General features: G+C 38.3%; 2 protein-coding genes across 3 annotated transcripts in view; one reads left to right on the forward strand and one right to left on the reverse strand.

The window, feature by feature from the left end:
* Positions 1 to 598: 598 nt before the first annotated feature.
* Positions 599 to 14,097, reverse strand: snx3 (sorting nexin 3). The gene is made up of 4 exons (XM_044107391.1): positions 13,878 to 14,097; positions 5,090 to 5,185; positions 3,606 to 3,730; positions 599 to 1,429 (listed from the first exon to the last, which is right to left on the reverse strand). The coding sequence occupies exons 1-4, from the start codon at positions 14,037 to 14,039 to the stop codon at positions 1,324 to 1,326; spliced, it is 489 nt and encodes a 162-aa protein (XP_043963326.1). The 5' UTR covers positions 14,040 to 14,097; the 3' UTR covers positions 599 to 1,323.
* Positions 14,098 to 14,441: 344 nt separating this feature from the next.
* afg1lb (AFG1 like ATPase b) overlaps positions 14,442 to 18,677 on the forward strand; it is a 30,392-nt gene continuing 26,156 nt past the window's right edge. The window contains exons 1-3 of one of the 2 annotated variants that reach the window (XM_044106899.1): positions 14,442 to 14,621; positions 15,590 to 15,724; positions 15,832 to 16,127. In XM_044106899.1, coding sequence (XP_043962834.1) covers positions 15,610 to 15,724; positions 15,832 to 16,127 — 411 coding nt within the window. In that variant the 5' untranslated portion in view covers positions 14,442 to 14,621; positions 15,590 to 15,609. Of the gene's footprint in view, positions 14,622 to 15,558; positions 15,725 to 15,831; positions 16,128 to 18,677 lie in introns of those variants that run through there. The other variant, XM_044106898.1, reaches the window with a different exon arrangement.

Below are 18,677 nucleotides of genomic sequence, written 5' to 3' on the forward strand. Positions count from 1 at the left end.
ATTTCAGTTATTGATGGCTGATCAAATCCTTTATTTTTCTTGCAACTTGCCATAAGCGACTTACACGACTATTATTAGAGGTGCATGTTTATTTTTGAGCCTGTGGAAAAAAACTGATTAGCTACAATGAATTCCTATAATACGCACATAAGTGATATTTTAGAAATTACTGGAATTGTGTGTTTAAAGTTGCTAAAAGTCTAAAGTATGTTACAATGGTTCATAAGAATCAATAAAAGTGTAAAATGATGTTCATGGTGAGGATAAATGCTCCGTTATTGAGACTTGATTCCAGCCAAATTGGTAGAATTTATGAACTACATTTTAAATATTTATTGATTTAAGAGCTGTTTTACCTGCACACTAAAATCATTTGATAAAAACCCTTGCAACAGTTGTGCATTATTTGAGCAGACAATTCAAACACTTCATACAAAATGTACCTCATCTACTCTAATAAAAACCCTTTGAATAGCCACCACTTCTTAACAAAATTGTATTAAGATTTATTTATCAAACATGAAATACAATTAGACAGTTAATGCGACTGCATGCAAGCATGATGTGGCTCGGGTGACAAAATGCACTTTGGCACGGAGACATTTCACCTGTTTTATTGGAAAATTTTTCAAAATAAACAAAAATGGCACAGCAGTATACAAATCTCAAAATGCACATTGCCAGTAGAAATACTGCAGTTCTCTCCGCGTAAACTGCATGCTAGAAAAAACATAGTGATTATCAGGTAGGTGCTGGTGGACACGATGCGCACAGACACACACATGCATCCTTCTTAAGACAACAACTAAGTGTGGCTTGAAAGTCGAGGTCCGTCGAATGTGTGTGTGTGTGTGTGTGTGTGTGTTTGAGTGCTGGTTGTGGAGAGCAATGTGCCAGTCGTTGATGGAGGATGGTGTGAGACATTACACAAGCGTTGCATACAAAGAAGTTTCATTCAAAAGTAACATATGAAGGGATATATTCAGGACAAGGCTAAATGATAAATATATAATATATTTTTGTTAGTGGCATCTTTAGACAGGAAGAAAAAATATCCGTGAATCACTTTAGACCACAGCTGTGTATAGAACATTCTTGACTTCATTTGGAAGGTCAAAACAGACATTAATCAGTGATTAGCAATTAAACTTACATAGGCAAGAAATAATATTTTAGACAATGTAGGAAAGAAGAAATTGTCACTAAAAAGTTTATTGAGAGACATTTGGAGCAGTGAAGAGAGCTTTTGGTTGTAGGGCCAAGCTAGACTGAGCCGGACCAGGCCTAGCAGAGCCATGATTTATTTATTTATTTATTTTTTTCTCAGGCTTGTCTGATTTTGGATGGGGTGTAGTTCTTGTCCACAAACTCGTCCTGTAGAAACATGTGTAGGCAGCGTTCGTTCTGAGCTAGAGGGTGTCCGGCCACTCTGAAAAGAATCACATAAGAGCAAGAGAGATTGTTTTACTCCCATTGAGACAAGAGAATAGTTATATGTAACTGAACTGGTCGAGAATTAAAATAATTAGGAATCATATGAATGGTACTGACAAGAAGCTTGAACAACCATTTGCACTTTGTTGTTTGTGCTTCGCTTGCAAAAATAACCAAAAATAAATAGTCAGGAAAACCTATTTAAGGTGAAATAATGAATTTGGTAGATCAATGCCATGTAAAATCACTGGAACTCTTGATTTTCATATACACTTTATGATTTACGTGGCTGATGCAGAAAAAAAAAAGAAAAAAGATGCTTACGCCAGGTGATAATCAACACTACTTTTTTAAAACAGTATTTACAAACAAAACAGTTTTCTAGATACATCTCATAAAAATCAAGAGTATTTCCAATAGTGCATTCTGTTTATATAAGCCAGAATCAATCAAATACAAAATTTTTAATAGTTCATAATGCAAGTAATGCATGTCTCAGAAAATTTGATTTCCATTCTATTGTGACATCCGAAGCTTCTAACCTCAGCTAAAGAGAAAGAGAACTAGACTGGAAGAAATTAAATGCTTAAAATTTACCAGTATAACAACATTTTACTCTGGACAGTATCATGCAAATGCAAAGAAATCAAATGTATTTTTTTAAAGGAGGGAAGGAATAATCACCAAGATCTTCATTATAAATTTAGTTCAATGCAAATTTTCACCCAAATAAATTTCATTTATTTGTCTGCTCAAATTACAAACAAAACTTTTCATGTGAAAGCTAATCAAAAGCAGAAAATTCAAATCAAAGTCAGCTATTATTACAGCTGGTTTGCTATAAATTCTTGTTTTTATTGCCATTTCCTTTTAAAGAGCCATTCTGACATCAGGTTTTCTTGAAGGCCCATTGAGATGACGCACAGCAGCATAACGAGAACGGACCAGTGCACCTGAGACCCTTAAACATGACATTCTTTAAAATGCTAAATCACTCTGAGCAGATCAACACGATAACGTTGCACACATGGACGCATCTTAACCTCTGATGGGGAAACATTTGCAGAGAGATGAAACAGCACAGAATGATTTTCAGGTCAAGTACCAGAGAAATGACTGGGAAGGAATAAAAAATAAATAAATAAGTAAAATCCGATCTTTCCTAATAGGATTCTGCTTAGCGAATATGGAAACATCGGCCCAGAGGACAAGAGCCATGAGGATGTTAAATGTAAAAGCCTTTTCAAACAGGATATTCAAGCTCTTCTCTCTTACCTGAAGTATAAATTATGTTTAACTGGCGTAATCAAAAAGTGATCATTCTCCTCTCTCCTCCCTCTTACTTGTTCCACAGCAACAATCATCTTTAGCATTTCAAAAGAATTACTCTTCACAATGCTCTCAATCACAGACTGAACAATGTTGGCCAGTAATATGTCTGAACAATAATATGATCAACAGCAGTGCTTCATTTACAGGAAGCAAAGACGGGGGGGTAGGGGTATAAATCCTAATTACCGAATCATCTTCCTCTACTTTAACATATTTGTGGTTTCTAATTTTCTCAACTGTCTTTACGCGCTTAATATTCCGACAGGAAACACTGGTGCATTTGCACATGAAACAAAGATAATGGCCAAGTCTGCTATAACTGCAAATGATTACAATCACACTGTAACTTTTATTGTTCGGCGTTGGAAAACGAGGACATGCTAGATCAAAAATAAGCAGAGGTGCACACACCAACCCGGGGAACCACGCGCTGTAATTTGAGCAGCAATTAACATAAATTACACATCAACAACAAAACAAATGTGGGGGAAAAAAAATGATGTTGTGGGGGTGCATGCGTGAATCCTCTTTTGGTTTTCTTGTTTTTTTGCAAGATAATTATAAGAGAATTAAGAAGGATAGCTGGAAAAAGGCCAACCTGTCTCCAAGGGTTCAGTTTGTTAACAATATGAAGAGAAGTGAAAAAGTTGCATGTAGTTATCACACAAAATGTTTCATTGTTCTGCAAAGTTCAAGTATCACCTCAGCTCAGGAAGGAGCTGCAAATCACTGCAGCTGCACAGAACAACTTGTGAAGAATAAATCATTTTAACTTCAAAGCAAAGATAAAAAAAAAAAAGAAGGAAAGATGAAGACTTAAGAGATGTGGACAGACTTACTTGTTGAGAAACTGCTCCAGACCCTGCCTTCGCTCCTCGATGAAAGAGTCATCAAATATGCCATCGTCTCCTCTGAACGGAAGTTGCCTGAAAAGGGCTTTTCCCGGGAGAGGTGGTACGACCACCTCAAAAAAACAAAACAGTCCGAGATAAAACAGTTACACAAGACTGTATCTGTTATTAAGTGCTTTAAATTAATGAATCCAAGACAGAGTGATCTGATTCAATAAGTTTATGAGAACATTCCTGAGTCCTCAATCTAAAGCTACGGTAAGTTCACAAAGTAGCTGATTGCGTCTCAGTCTGGATTTTTTTTCTGACCACATCAGACTTTTTAACACATTCTATAAGAGCAAATTCTGATTTTTGATCCCCTCTGACCCCAAAAAATAAAAATCATATTTGTGCCACTTTCAAAGGTGAAACTAAATCTGATACATATCCAATTTTTTTTCAAAACGTCTGTAGTTTGAACGGTCATGTTGCATCTCATCCAACCTTTACGTCACTGATGTGAGAGGTTGAATAATCATGCACCAAAAGAAGGCAGATGCTTAAATTCAGACATTACAATGGTTGAAATTCATATTTATGAAATTATGAAAAGTGTCAAATCACAATCATATCACTGCTGGTTTCAACCACGCAGCCAAACAGACTGCCAAACAGGCAACTCCAACTTTTATGGAGATGCCACCCATGCTCCTTAAAAGACCATTGCTAATTAGTTCTGTTTAAGACTGTCACAATAATCAATTAATAAATAAATAGTTGATTTATCACCAATATTGATAGATTAAAATGAGTTTGAAAATTTCCATTCTGATGATTAGTATCTTTTGAATGTCAGTTTTGCTTACAGAGACTTCATAGTCCATTTGGTTGATAGATTCAGTTATGTGTGGTTTTTATTTCCTTTTTATTTACTGCTTTTAGTGGCTGTGTTTGATTATGGATATTTAAAATGTTTGTGGACTGTTTTTTAATAAAGTTAGAGTTTATCAGCCGTTGAGAGGACAAACTTGCATTGCTATATTGTTTATCACAATAATTTCTGAGACAATTTCTCCACTTGCAATATTCGTTACTGTGACAGGGTTAGCTGAGCTTTCCTTTTTTTAAAGCTTCCTTCATCTCATCATCCTGTGACGACACTGTCAACTTCCATTGCTAAATAAATATTGAAATTGATCCATAGACTGCGGAAACCATTATTACTTTCGTAGCGCGTTGATATGCGACGTCAACATTCTTGTTCCACACGTGTGTGGTAGCGTTTAATTAGTGTAATTAAAAGAAAATCTAATTGCAGCACAAAATTTAAATTTACCATTAAGACCTAGTGTGTGAACGTAGCCTAAAACCTTTATTATCAAACCCACTCACAAGGCTTCAAAACTTAATTTTCTTTCTTATTCTACTCCATGGTAGGTATGATCAACATTACAGTCTGTTAGCTCTACGAACTTATATGGAAGCTTTACCTTGCTTTCTCTTTCTAGCTCCGCTCTGAGCCACTCAAAGTCGCTGTACCGCCTCCGCACAGAGGACTCCTTTAGCTTGAAGATGGGAAGGTTGGTCTGAGGACAAACACAAGCAGAACTGTCACATTTTAAAACACTTACTCTGATAACCATTTCCTTAGAATAGTTCTAAACGTTAGTGGAAGGCTTCCTTATGTAGGAATTCAACTTTAAAAGTGGGAAATTTTTTGCCAACTTAAACTCAAAATCCAATATGGCTACCCTAAGACTACACATATAGAAGACTGCAGTAGTAACATTTGTTTGGATTCTCATTAAATGAGCAGTTGATGTGTTGCTACATTATACATAATTCCTAAGTGACTTGTTTAGTTAATTGCAAAGATCAAGGTCATATAGCACAACTTTTTACTTTCCAATTTGCAACTGGAATATCTTTAATTTGTAATCATTCACAGATTCAATTTTTAAAATAGGGAAAGGTAAATGGGATGTAGCTTAGTCCGTAGTTATGAACATCCAGTGATAGAAAGACATTCCTTATTGGTTAAAATATAGTTAGCCTAAATTAATTTAGGGTAAAAGCCCCTAGCAAGGTAGGCCTGAGGAGAGAACACTAGATGAGACAAAAAGACAACTAAAATGTTGGGTTGAACTTTGGGGGCAATGGCATGATTAGGAGAAAAATGTGGCTTGGTAAGGACAAAAAGAAACAGGAAAAAAAGAACAAATTCAACTAAATTTAAACTGGCCTCTAGGGAACAGAAAACAAAAGTTCAACTTACAATTCCAACAATCTTTTGCTCACCAAGGTCTTTTTCCACTCAGAAAACATACCGGGTTTTTGTGTGTGTTCATGTATGTGAATCCACACGTGTGCGCATAATTCAAAGTTGCTGCTGACAAGCACTTGAGAGTGAATTTCGAATTAAAAGGGAGATGTTTCGACATTGACAGGAACAGTGAAGCAAACAGCAAATTACAGCACAATGCCAAAGCTCTTCACTAGTCCTGGCGGTACATGGCCATCCTGTGACAATGTACAAACAAGAAGGGAGTGAATGAGCATTTCATGGGCAGGCCACATTTACAGAAGGTCAGAATTCAGGGAAAAGGGGAGAATCACAAAAGCGAAGCAACTGAGCAAGTAGGTGCAGAATGAATGCAGCGCAAGCAGCAGCCTGATCGATGGGCAGGCGACTGTGACTGTGTGCAGCAAGCGAGATGGAGAGTTAACGGTTGAACAAAAGAGAAAAGAGGGTACATGTGGTCATAAAGGAAGAGCAAGGGAGCTGGAGAGGCTGGGAGCTGCATCTGCTCAGTGCAAGACTAATTGAGGAGGAGGCAAAGCAGAAGTGGCCGTTTCGCACTCAAAGATTCTCCTTTTAGCACTCTAGCTCCTCATTTCTCTTGATCTGCAAAATAAGTCATCCTTACATCATGTAAAACTCCTCTTATTGGGTTTAATAAAGAAAATTTAACCTTATTAAATGGCACATCAATGCTAAATTTCATCAAACATTTTGTAAAATAGTTATTTTTAATCTTTATTCCAGACTTGGAGTGGTAAAAAGCAGCCCCTTGTTCTATACTTTGCTTTGCACAGTTGGTCAGGAGTGAGGACCCTCAGCTCATTTCCTGGAGGCAAGAACTCTGTTGAAGTTCAAAATTAATCGCTCACATTTGGCCATGACGTACATTATGCATCAGATTGATCCTGAGAGGAGAAGTGCTGTTCATGTCAATTAATATGAGGAAGCATTGCCAACAAATGGCTTCAGTCCCTGCCATTGCTCAACCACAGCCATTGCAGACTACAATTCTAAAGCAGCGCTGAAAATTGACATCCTCGTTCACAACTCCTCCTGTTTGCTGATTGGCCAAGATGAATATCAACCAGAGAAAACAAGTTCAAATAAAGTTTTAATTGGTAACCAATAAGTTTCTTTTTTTATTTCTCATTTATGCCTCAGTTCTTGTTGGTGTATAACAAAACAAAATCCTAATTAAACAAAAATAAAGTCTATGCTTACAGTATGGTATAATGTGAAAACGTTCCATGACTATATTACTTTTGCAATCCACTGTATGTTCATCAGTACTATGCCTGAGTATTGGCGCAGTTCTTATTTATTTACACACACAAAACGCAAAACTAACAACTTCACTTTAAGGTCATACATGCCAGCTATATTTGATACTTTCTTTGGGTTACACATTTAAAAAAAGAAAAATCATCAAGTTTCTGAGTTACAACTGGAAATGACCTAGAATCCTCAGTGTCTCCAGAGGGTTTCCAAAAGTACAGTAAAGCAAAAAGGTTAAAGTGACAGTCGCATAAAGCAGACCATTTCTACATGCTGATTAAAAGCTCTGCCACTCCCACTTTCCCACAGAGTTTTTCTAAAACTCCCCACGCCTCAAAAAGCATTGCCCCTTACTTCATGTTCTCTCCAGGTAAAGCCATCAATGAGGCCCTCACTCCTCCTCCTTCTCAGGTCACAGGAGAAGTGGATTATCATAGCTTTATCGCCCCAGTGCTCTAGCATTAACTCTGCACTGCTCTCACCGTGGTCCGTCCCCGCTGCGTCGTGTTACTTCACAGCGTGGAGCGCCACAGAGTTAATCCCCTCAATAACAGATCACAGTTACAGGTAATCTTCCACCGCCGTGACTCTAATCCCATCATGTGCACACAGGAAAACACTTGACCAAACACAAGCGCACACTGACATTTGTAAAGTATGCATGAGATGATGTGCATGATTTGACCAGTGTCTTTGTTGACAATGTAAATGTAAAGGTTTGCAGCCTATTCGTGAGGAAGCTGAAACCAACCCATGTCAAAACAATGGTGGCAGCTGTGAAAGTGGAAGTTATGGAAGTCACCTGGACTTTCGGTTCCCTCATCCCCTCAAACCCAGTGATTAAGAGATTGGCCTTTCAGGACAAGGGGAGGGATGAAAACGACAGCTGAAATCTGAGAGGTCTCACTCTCTTTTTCTCTTGCTCGCACAAAACGCTCAGAAAGAGGCGGTGCGTGAGAGTGCCGAGAGTCAAAGATCAGGTTTCCCTGGCCTCTGTTCTCTTCACGGCTGGTTAGAGGTTAGAGCGCGGCTGTCTCAACTTACTGGCCTCTGTACTGATCAGAACACGGAACCAACCCACCGCCGTTCAGGTTTTAGCATTTCGGTGACCGTGTAAAACATCACACTCGGCCTGTTTTAGTTGAAAGGGAAAGAGGAAAAAAAAAAAAAAGAAAGGAAACGACAAAAACCAGACGTTTCCAAAGAGAGAAACACGAGAGGTCATATTTAAAAGCAAAATATATAAGAGGAGCGTGTTCTAAAAAAAGAAGCAGAAAGCTAGCTGTATCTCTGTCAAAGTAGATCTCCTAGCTTCACTTTCAATTATGGGCGTACAAGGTGCAATCTGTGCTCCATAGGAAGAGCATGTGAATCATAATGTGTGGGACACAATGCCTTGGGCTCATTGAAACCGGCCTGAAAAGAGGCAGAACCCTTAAAAAACAGCGCGGCGCTGAAAGAAAGGGGGAGAGTGGACAAAGATCACTCATCTCCAGAGAGAACAGTTCAAGGCCACCATGCATTAGCTTTTAGCAGGATGGATTAAGTCAAGTTTGAAAGTGCGCATCCTAAACCTCCCCCGTGCAGCCCCCTGTTCACCCCTGCCATATAGTCCCCCTTTCAGAATAATGGCATAAAAAAATGGCAACATAATACCATCTCATTGCATCATATTCCAAAATGGGAAAAAAAAAAAGGCTGTGAACAAAAGCGTTGGGGCAACGGGTCTTTTGCTCTCGTCACTACATGTACTCTCTCACTCTTTCCCTCGCTTGCCGGCCCCTGTGGCCTGACAGCCTACCCTCTCTCCGACTCGCCTATCTGGCAAAAAGCTGCTTTGTTGCCATAGTATCAACTCCCACTTTTGATACTGTCATTTCAAGTAGGATATGGTAGCCTTGATACAATATGTTCCCTATTTCCATTAAAATAGTTGTCGAAGAGGATGCTGTAGACTTTGGATTACACTTGACTGTGCCTGACAAGCTCCCTCCACCCCCCACCTCCTCCGCACACACACACTCCCTGTCTCTCCCCATTTTATTAATGACCAAAGGCCCCCACCCCAGAACTCAAATGAAAAAGAGGGAAAAAAAGGAGAGAGGAGAAGCTATGGGAGAAGAGGAGGGGTAGAAGACCGAGTGAGAGACAGAGCTATAAGAGCCCTTTTATGTACTCTTATCCATAAACAAAGTGAGATCCCAAAGTCCGCTTCCCTGAATGGATGAGATGGGAACCAACTTAAAAAAAAAAAAAAAAAGAAGAAATTTTGGTAATTCCCATCACCCCTTCCTCCGCTTCATACACCCACATCCCAGCTCCAACCTGCGGTTTGCTGTGGGTCCAAACAAAAATACACTTAGTTACTTGGGAAGCTCCTCCAGAGATCCAACAACCAAAAGACGCTATTAACACTGAAGAATATGGCAGAATTCAGCAGAGTAACGATTTCCATTACAGGCAACTAGAATCAGGGCCAAAAATACAGATATTATTGCTCATGAACCGTTATGAAAAGTTCACTTAAAACTGTGAGATGTAAAGTGGATGAAATTTGAGTAGTAGTTTAGGTTCACTGCTATGTTGTGATAAGAAAACACAATAAATATTTAACAATTTAATAAATAATTACTCAATATCCATTTTACATAACAATTTTCCCAGTCCAGGTGTACTCCTACCATATTTTTTTTGCCTGACTAATTCCTCTCAATTTTTCATGAGACTGAAAATGTACGGTTTAAAATGTTTAGAAAAGTTCAGGAAAACAGGCCATTTTCTAGAAATAACTTTGCTTTCCTATATGAAAAATATTTTTTTTTAAATGGTTTGTTGATTTAAATCACCAGTTTGAAATCAGTAAACAAGTAGCTGAACAACATCCCTCAATAATACTGCAAATATGCATCTAATCACATGATAATCCAAGCCAAACACGGAGATATAAGCCAAAAGGACAAACTGACAATATTTTACATAGATGCAAAACAAACCTGACAGCTTAATGATAGTTATTGTCAGACATGGGTCAGTTACCACTATCAAAGTTTTAAATGCTTCGAAACCAATAAAATGTTGACAATTGTTTCCACAGTTTAAATAAAAAAATTTAAAAAAAGACGGCACAGAAAGTACCAGACTGAGTTTTCTCAAGCTGCCCCTTCTTAACACCTGTTGCTGTGAACTGCCAGTCAGCTTACTGAAACAGGACCACTACAAGTTTTCTCCTCTTGCAAAGAAATTAATCTGTTTGGAAATAGTTCTAGTAACCAAAAAAACATACACAGTCATGAGGTGCGTGTTTTTCTGAGGTAACGCCATTGTCCAAGTAAAGCTGTTAAGCTACAAGTAACTGTTAAGCTAAGCAGCCCACTGCAGGCCAGCTACCTGAGAAAATATTAGCTAATTTAAGCTTCTTAACTTGTGTTATGCTATAAAGAGCACAACAGGTTGTGTATTCTATCCGATAACCAGTAGGAAACTAATGTTTATTTTTTGCTAAAATGTTTGTTTATATAATATCTTTTACTTTTACATTACTCAGTAATTCCAACAACACTGCAGTCCTTCTATTCAACTGCATCATACCGTGAGAAACTCGTACACCTAATTATTTTTGATGTTTACATTATTACTCCAAACAACAGTAACAATGCAATTAAATAGGCAAATAACTGCACACAGCTGGGAGAGGAATGGGATAGGAGCGGAAGAGATGAAGGCTGGTGGAGAGGGGTGGCTTTCTGCCCTCCCATGGGTAGGGGGTGAGGATGGGGAGTAAATGCTCCAGCTCCCCTACACCCCCAGACCATGGCCCATTTCATTCTTCTCTTTTCTCAATGAGGGGATTAAGCAAGACTCTCTCAGTGCGGCCACAAGGACTCTCTCAATTTCGGGGTGACTATCAGGACAGTGGTGAGAACAGGAAAAACGGGTAATAGAAGAAACTGTATCTCCTGGTAGAGGATGATGCTGTGGTAGTCTAAAAGAAATCAGAATAAAAATGGAAGAAAGTAAAGAAGCAAGAAAGAACAAAAGAAATACTATGCATTCCTGGCCAGGGCATTGTGGCTAACACTCTTAAAATGCTGGAGATTGAGTGAAAGTGTCTCCAAAGAAAGCTAAAGAAAGGAGAAGGAGAGAAGCAAAGCTAAGTTGACACCACGTTTATTGAAAAGTGAGAGATGCGCCGCTTCTTCTGTGGTTTTATGCAAAGCAGGGTCACACAGGGCTATGAGGTGCACAATAATGCTGATTACACGCATATGCTAATTATAACACGCTAATCAAGTACAGTAGCCTTATATTCAAGGCTAATGCCTGGAGACAGCTTCCATCCCCTTAAATTCATTTCTTTAAGAAACGTGGAAGCTATAAAACAGTTGAAGGCTGGTAGCCAATCTAAATGCTTCAGGTCACTAACTACAGGGGTGTCAGTCAACTGAAATGACAAGTTAGAGATAAAAGATGAGGCAATCAGATGAGTCTTGTGACTGCCAAAGAGTTTTACACTAGCAGTAAAAAAAAATGATGAAATGTGAAACCGTCAAGATTAAACACAAGCCAGCTACAAGAAAAGTTATTCATTTGCAGATGAAAATGGTTTAATAGCCAAAACAGTCGTATTTTGTCTCTCAGACATAAATATTTGTCTTAGTAAAGTTTAACAAGGCCTGTAACCTACACTAAATTAAGACAGGCCGTTTAATTTTAACATTTGGAAAAGCAGTTGAGGAAAAAAAAAAAAGAGGCTTTTTTCAGAGTTGTTTCTGCTGAAGATTTTAACAAAAGCACATCTGTCATTTTCACATCACTCTTTCTCATCATTACACCAGGACTAAAACTTTTAGGATATGCTGTTGCCATCTCAATGCAGGTTGCCCTCATTTTCCTCATTCCTGTTACTCATTAAAACTTTAAAGTAGGTGGTGATGGCTGTGGGCAGGAACGGTCTCCTGTAGCAGTCAGTATTACTGCTACAGTAACAGCAGAAGCTTTGAAAAAGCCTCTGTCTGCAGTTAGTGTGTCTGACAAAAGACATTATGTTGCACTAAGACAGTCCCATGACAAAAAATGGGCCACAATCTTCTTGATTTTATGTAAAATACTTCTTCGCAACATCATCTCTGTAGGTCAAAAGCCACCCGACTCCATCTAGTGTGATCTGCTTTGGCCTGGGTCACCAAGAGGTCATCACATTCTCAGTCAAAATTTTGCAGGGGAATTTTTAAAAGGTGAATTTTCCTTAGAACTGTCTTAGTTCGTTCTAGCATAGTTTCAAGAATGTGTCAGAAACATTGTTGAGAGAATTGGGTCCATTTGACATAATAGCGATGAGACCAATTTTCAGTTTCAGCCTATTTTCCATTTCATAGGAGACAGACAAGGCAATGAATGCTTTATTTCCTGTTGTGGCCCATCTTCCTCATAGTTTGATTTGTGCATTTAGACATGGTATGCTGCTTTTGCTTTGATGTCATCTCAAACTAATTAGTCCACTCCTTTGAATTGTGTGTTTCCCGTTATCAATGTCCTAACTTTACCATCTAATATTTCCCTTACTGCAAAGGACTACCATGAAATTTCATTTTGCACCTTTATCTGTAGTACAAATGAAGACAAATGGATGGAAGGAACTTCTCTGCAAGTTTGACAACGGAGTTGGGGAAAGGAAATGTGTCGTAGGAGGTATGGAAAAAAGTGGAGAATCTGTCAGCAAGCTGCATCCTGTTTGTAAGCGCTAGAGGAACTGACTTCATCAATCAAAGCCACCAAATTCAACAGTGATTAGACACTGCAGTTTATGCCATACTGGATGTGTTTATTACCTAATCTGTCCAAGACTTTCTGTAATACTTAATTAGCCAGGACTAGGCAGTGAAATGTTCTGAGCTTTTGCATGAAATACTTTTGTTAAGGGTATTCAGACTGAACATAAGTCCCTACTTAGTGCGACTATAACTGTTATCTATTTATTGCAGTCTTCATGGGGCGTGCCTTGAGTTCCATTCAAGCGCGAGTCAAGTTTATGGTGAGATTTTGTGGCATTTTTTTTTAGATGAAAACCTTATTTTACTGCTACTAATTACAGATATAAACCTTGTGTTAAGAATAACAAAGTTGAACTTTAGAGAAACTTAACAAAAACAAACATTTCACTTCACTTTCTTAGTAGATAGAATGTTTCTAAGTGAAACTGAAATATTAACTTAAATATTAGCTCTTTTAATGACGAGAACGTGTAAAATCAGCTTCTAGGAGCTCCCAGATCTTAGATTCTGTGTTTTTCTTTAACTAGTTTTATTTTCAGATCGGTGCTTTTTGAGCTTCACTCTACAGACGAGCAAATTCAGGCTTCATTTCAGTTTTAATATTGTCCAATCTTGCTTATATTTTCAAATGTTTGTTAAACTTTGCATGTACGCTAACACTAGCTAACAGTGCCTAGCATTGCGTAATTAAGGTAATGTCTGATAAACCCAGCAGCCACACAAATACTAACAAGTAAACGCTTTTTATTCAAAAATAATACCCAAGAATGAAATTACTTGTGAACTATGTATCAACATCCACGATTTTTTCTCGATGACAAGACTGATGTCAATTATTTATAACTTTGAATAAAAGGAAAAGCCAGTTCGACTAGCTTAGGCAGCTAGCTAACAAGCTAACGTCACTAGCACTTGTTAATGCAGCCTCACCTTCAGCCTGACTTCGTACGTCGTATATCTGCCTCTGCCAACCCCGACAGTCTCAGGATTGCTCACATCAATCTCTAGAAAATTACTCGGGGGTCCATACGCGTCATTTAGGTTTTGGGGCTTAGTGTAGAGCCTTCTCGTATCAGCTATAGCATCAGCCATTTCTCCCTGTCCTCCCAATCAGCTAGGGATGCTGTCAAGGGAGCCGCAACACGGATATGTACTTAATGCCTTGGTTCTTCAAAATAAAATACCTGGAACATAGCACTTCCTTCTACTTCAACAATTTATGGGGAAAAACTTGGAAAAGTTTTATTATATATATTTATATAATACCACTAAATGTTTAGTTTTCTGACATTATTTAAGTCAAATTACTATTTTAATATATTAAATATCTGCTATGTGCTTTTATGTTGAATGTACGTTACGCAAATTATGCTGCGCTCTAACAGATTGTACTTCCGATCAGCTGAGGTTCAGCTGACGGAGCTCAACCACTTGTTTGTAGCTCAGCTTGTTTGCGACTCACCAGCGGGAATGTTGGTTTAATTAATCATCGTCATCATTAGTAGACAGAAGACAAAATTGTCCAGTATGATTATTTTTTAACCAACTGGAATATTAAACTTTATGTTTAAATGATATATATGTATTTGTGTGTATGTCATTGCATTTTGAGTTAATATAGCCAGTGTTTTCGTTTTACTCACTTCAACGATAGACCGATGCATTACTCACACAGTAAGTAATTTTGTTACGAAATACTTTTTCTTTACCCTTCTTTGAGTAATTTATTGGATGGCAACTTTTCACTTGAGTTAAAATTATTTAAGTGAACTGATGCATGCAAAAACATGCATACAGATTTTGAACGTGTATTAAAATAATTTAATTTAATTAATCAACTTCAATATGAAAACATTCATCTTTCCTTGAAATATTTTCTTATCTAAAATCAACTAGAAGCTCAAACTTCAGAATTTTCACAAGGAACAATGCTAGCATATTTTTTTCACTTGGCTTTCTGAAATCCTGAAATGCTACTGAAATTTACAATTTAACACAGGAACTTGAGCTTGCTGGAAAAACAATAAAGCTCCAGTATGCCTTTTTTTTATCTTCTTCTTTTAGGTGGTCCTAAAAGAAGAACACATGCTCTTACAATATTTGTAATTGAATGTGAGCCACTATTCTTAGTGTTTGAAACCAACATCAAAAGTGATAACAAAATTTCAAGAGTTGGTATGGTGTAATTTGAAACATCTTATCTGTAGATGTAAATTTATTAAGTTAAAACGTACTTTTTTTTGACTACAACAAAGTTTTGTGTTCATAATTTAGAAATAGAATAATTGTTTGTGGTTTACAAGTGTGACAGTGAGGGTCTCCCCAAGTTGTGACATAAGGAGGCACAAACAAGACAAAAACCAGAAAGCATGTGAATCAAAAATTTTACAACACATCAATCCTCTTCTTCTTTTAAAGTCATAAATATAAAATGATTTATTAGGTGAACAACATAAATGAAATAAATTATTTTATATTTTTCATATATAATTTGAATCTGATAATAGTAGTAATTTATTTAATATTAATTTGCTAAATTCATTTTTATAATAATGTTAGTTATCTTTTGATTTTTTTTAACCCGTTGTATTTAATTAATTTTTTTGACAATGTTAGATACAGTGTTACGTGTCTCAATAAAGTTGCAGCGCTTTGAAGCATCATGGCGTCCTACATGGTTCCAGCCGCCGTTAAGTCCTCTGTAGTGTTTTTGTTGACAAAACGAGCTCAATCTGTAAAGAAAATCTGCCGTCTTCCACGGAGTGAGACCGCAGAAGGTAAGAGTAGTTTCTAAAATGTTTAATGGACTTGTTTTTCCTGTCTGTACAAACTTATAAACATTGTAAAGTTATTAACGCAGGCATGCCATCGCTGTACTTTGAAGGTTCCAGGTGTTGGGGGTTTTTCAGTCTCTCCGTGTCGTCCCGCTCCTCCTCCTCGGGCACTTCAGCTACAGATCTCTGTGGCTCTGGTGACATTGTGGGTCACTTTGAGCGGCTTGTGCAAAATGACTCCCTAAAGAAGGACGTTCAGCAGAAACATGTTCTCCAGCGGTTGGCTCTACTGCAGCAAACCTTGAAGACTTATACTAACAGTATGTACCTGAACCCACCATCAACACAACACTACAAAGATCACAGCAGGCAACCTCAAAATGATGATGCTGCAACAACGAAAACGGTAATTTACCTGTATTACTGTGATGTGTGTCAGATTTACAGCTGAGCATAGGGACAATAATACTAGCATTATTGCCTGTGCATAATAATATTTATTGCAGAACTATGGTGCTGCTCCTTTTAATTTAGTACGCTGCGTCTTATGAAATCACATCTGAATAGTATTTCATGTAGTGAGACAAGTAACAAGCAGTTTATTGGGCTATATCAACAATCATCAAATTAAATGAATTTCAAATATTCCTCTTCTCTACAACTTCTTTCCTCATCCAGATACTATCAATGAAATCAGCAGTATCCCTAAAAAGTCAATGTAACTCTACAGAGAAACAGCACGTGTACTTAACAGTCTCCATTCAGTTTCCATGGTAACCAAATATTATACTAGGTGATTGGTGGAGGTAGTCCATAGTAGTTTTATAACTTCTTCAGGGTTCAGCTCAGATTTACATAACAGAATCAGGACATCTTGAAGCAGATGCACTGCGTGGCTGTTTGGAAAGAAGATCAGATTTGTTGCTTTAGACGGTCTTAAGCAAAAACACTGGAGATCTACACACTGGGTCTTTGAAGATTTTTTTTAATCACTGCTATTGTCCAGGAGACAAACATGGCAAGTCTTAAATTTTGGTAGACCTTGAACAGGTCCTGCCTGTCACAGGACAGACAAATAAGCCTAAGATGCACATCCTCCCACAGTTCAATGCTATTTGAAATGCCGATCGCCTTTTTACTGTGTGGTATGCAAATAAATTGAGTTTTAGAAACTGGGTGTCCTCAAATGAATTATGCACATATGAAAGTTTAGCATTTCCAAAGATCAGAATACAAACATGTATCTCTATTTCACTTTTAAGATTATTTGAAGTTTGTCCATTATTTGATGCAAAATTTCAAAAGTACAGCCATAATATACTGCTCTAGAAAGTGTAAATCATGTTAGGATCAGCAACCCACATCTTGATTTGACAGCCTTTCCTTTGCCTTGTGTGGATATGTCTTATCCACAGCCGTCTTCAAGTGACGCCTCCAGTTTAACTGTGGATGTTCTGGATGTTTGCTTAAAGTCAATGTGACAAATAAAATCTCCATCTTGAGCGTTCTAGCAAAAACATTAAGGTTTGGGTCAGAGTTGACAAGTATTTGTAACTCTAAAGTTACCCTAGATCTTGAAGTTGCTACTACATTGGCTCCCTGCCACAATTCTGAGATTTGTTGAATTTAGCATAGACCAGATAAACTACTAAATGCACAGAAAAACCTGTTCTAACCTGTTCTTCTTTTAGAAATTCTTTGGAGAAATAAGATATAAAAATGTATAATGTCTGTGCTTTGCAGGAAATAACACTAAAGTCATTTGTTTTTAAAGAAAATCAAAGAGTGATTATGTACGTCAAGGGTTTTAAAAGCGGGACAAATTTCCTTTAATTTCAGCTCAGTCAACTGATGTTTTAAAAGTTGGGAGAACTACAGCTGACTGCACTGTATTCCAGTTGCATCACTGATGGTGGCCATGGGGTTCAGGTCAAAGGAAGGGTAGGGGTCTGGGAAGCTTATTGTGCGTGTGAGTTATGAGCGGCATAATGCAGGGGGTTGTTGTTGTTTTTAGGTCAGAGGAGCTGACTGTCTCCTATTTGGTGCTGGGAGTCTCCTTTTTTTTTTTTGTATGTTTTTGTTGGTGGGCTGGCACAGACACACGGGGTTAGGCAGAGATTTTGGAAGGCAGCAGGACAGGCCTCCTGCTGGGCCTGTCCCGGCACCCCTCTCGCTCTCTCACCGTCCCCATGCAGTAATGAGGGGATCCCTATTGTTTGGGCCATTCTTGTCTTTTTTTGCTTTTGATTTGGGCTACTGACAAATGCTTTGGTGTTAGGCTATCAACACCAGTGCAGACTGCCCCACCCGTCACCCCTCTCCTTTTGCACCTTATTTCTTGCTCTGTCTGTCACACACACATTCTCACTGACTGCGTACTTACGCAATTATTCCAGTTTAAATCAGGTCATACCACAGTCTTTCGGTGTACGTTCTCTGTGAGAGTGCCGCCATTGTCCCCACTAACTGACCGAGTCTGTGAGGAGAGTACACTTGACTTAATATTGACCCAATGTGGCGTGGTTTTGCGGATGGTTGACTGACAATGGACTATTGTTTAGTCTGAGCTGCCCTCTTTAAGTCGAACATACAGTGTAGAGTTTCCTATATTAAAGTTAACCCTAACTTGGACTCCTACAATCTCCTCTCTGTTGACTCTGGTGAGAAATGCAGCATCTTTGGCTTTAAAAAAATAGAGTAATTTAAAAGACACAAAGGTCCATGTCCTGCATGTGAACTTTTGACTCATGTGCCAATCTGTATCGTCCACCAGGAGGCTAGACTGGCCCATGGAGCTTAGCTAGACAAAGTCGCTGAGGGAGAGCCTTGTCCTTCTCCACTCTGCCGTGGCAGAATGGCTACCAGCCACCACTGACAATTACCCCACCATGCCGGAGGGCAGTTTGGGAAGTCAAGGAGAAGTCGCACGCTGTTACGCCAGAGCAGGCGGGAACAG

Source organism: Gambusia affinis, linkage group LG22 (assembly GCF_019740435.1).
Source record: "Gambusia affinis linkage group LG22, SWU_Gaff_1.0, whole genome shotgun sequence".
NCBI lineage: Eukaryota > Metazoa > Chordata > Actinopteri > Cyprinodontiformes > Poeciliidae > Gambusia > Gambusia affinis.

What these genes read in the sequence shown, in the direction of transcription:
- snx3 (XM_044107391.1), bottom strand. Translation starts at nt 14,039, where the DNA reads ATGGCTGATGCTATAGCTGATACGAGAAGGCTCTACACTAAGCCCCAA. An exon ending in AGCTAGAAAGAGAAAGCAAG is followed by an intron (nt 3,731 to 5,089) that starts GTAAAGCTTCCA and finishes TGTTTTTTTGAG; the next exon opens with GTGGTCGTACCACCTCTCCC. An exon ending in CTGGAGCAGTTTCTCAACAA is followed by an intron (nt 1,430 to 3,605) that starts GTAAGTCTGTCC and finishes GATTCTTTTCAG; the next exon opens with AGTGGCCGGACACCCTCTAG.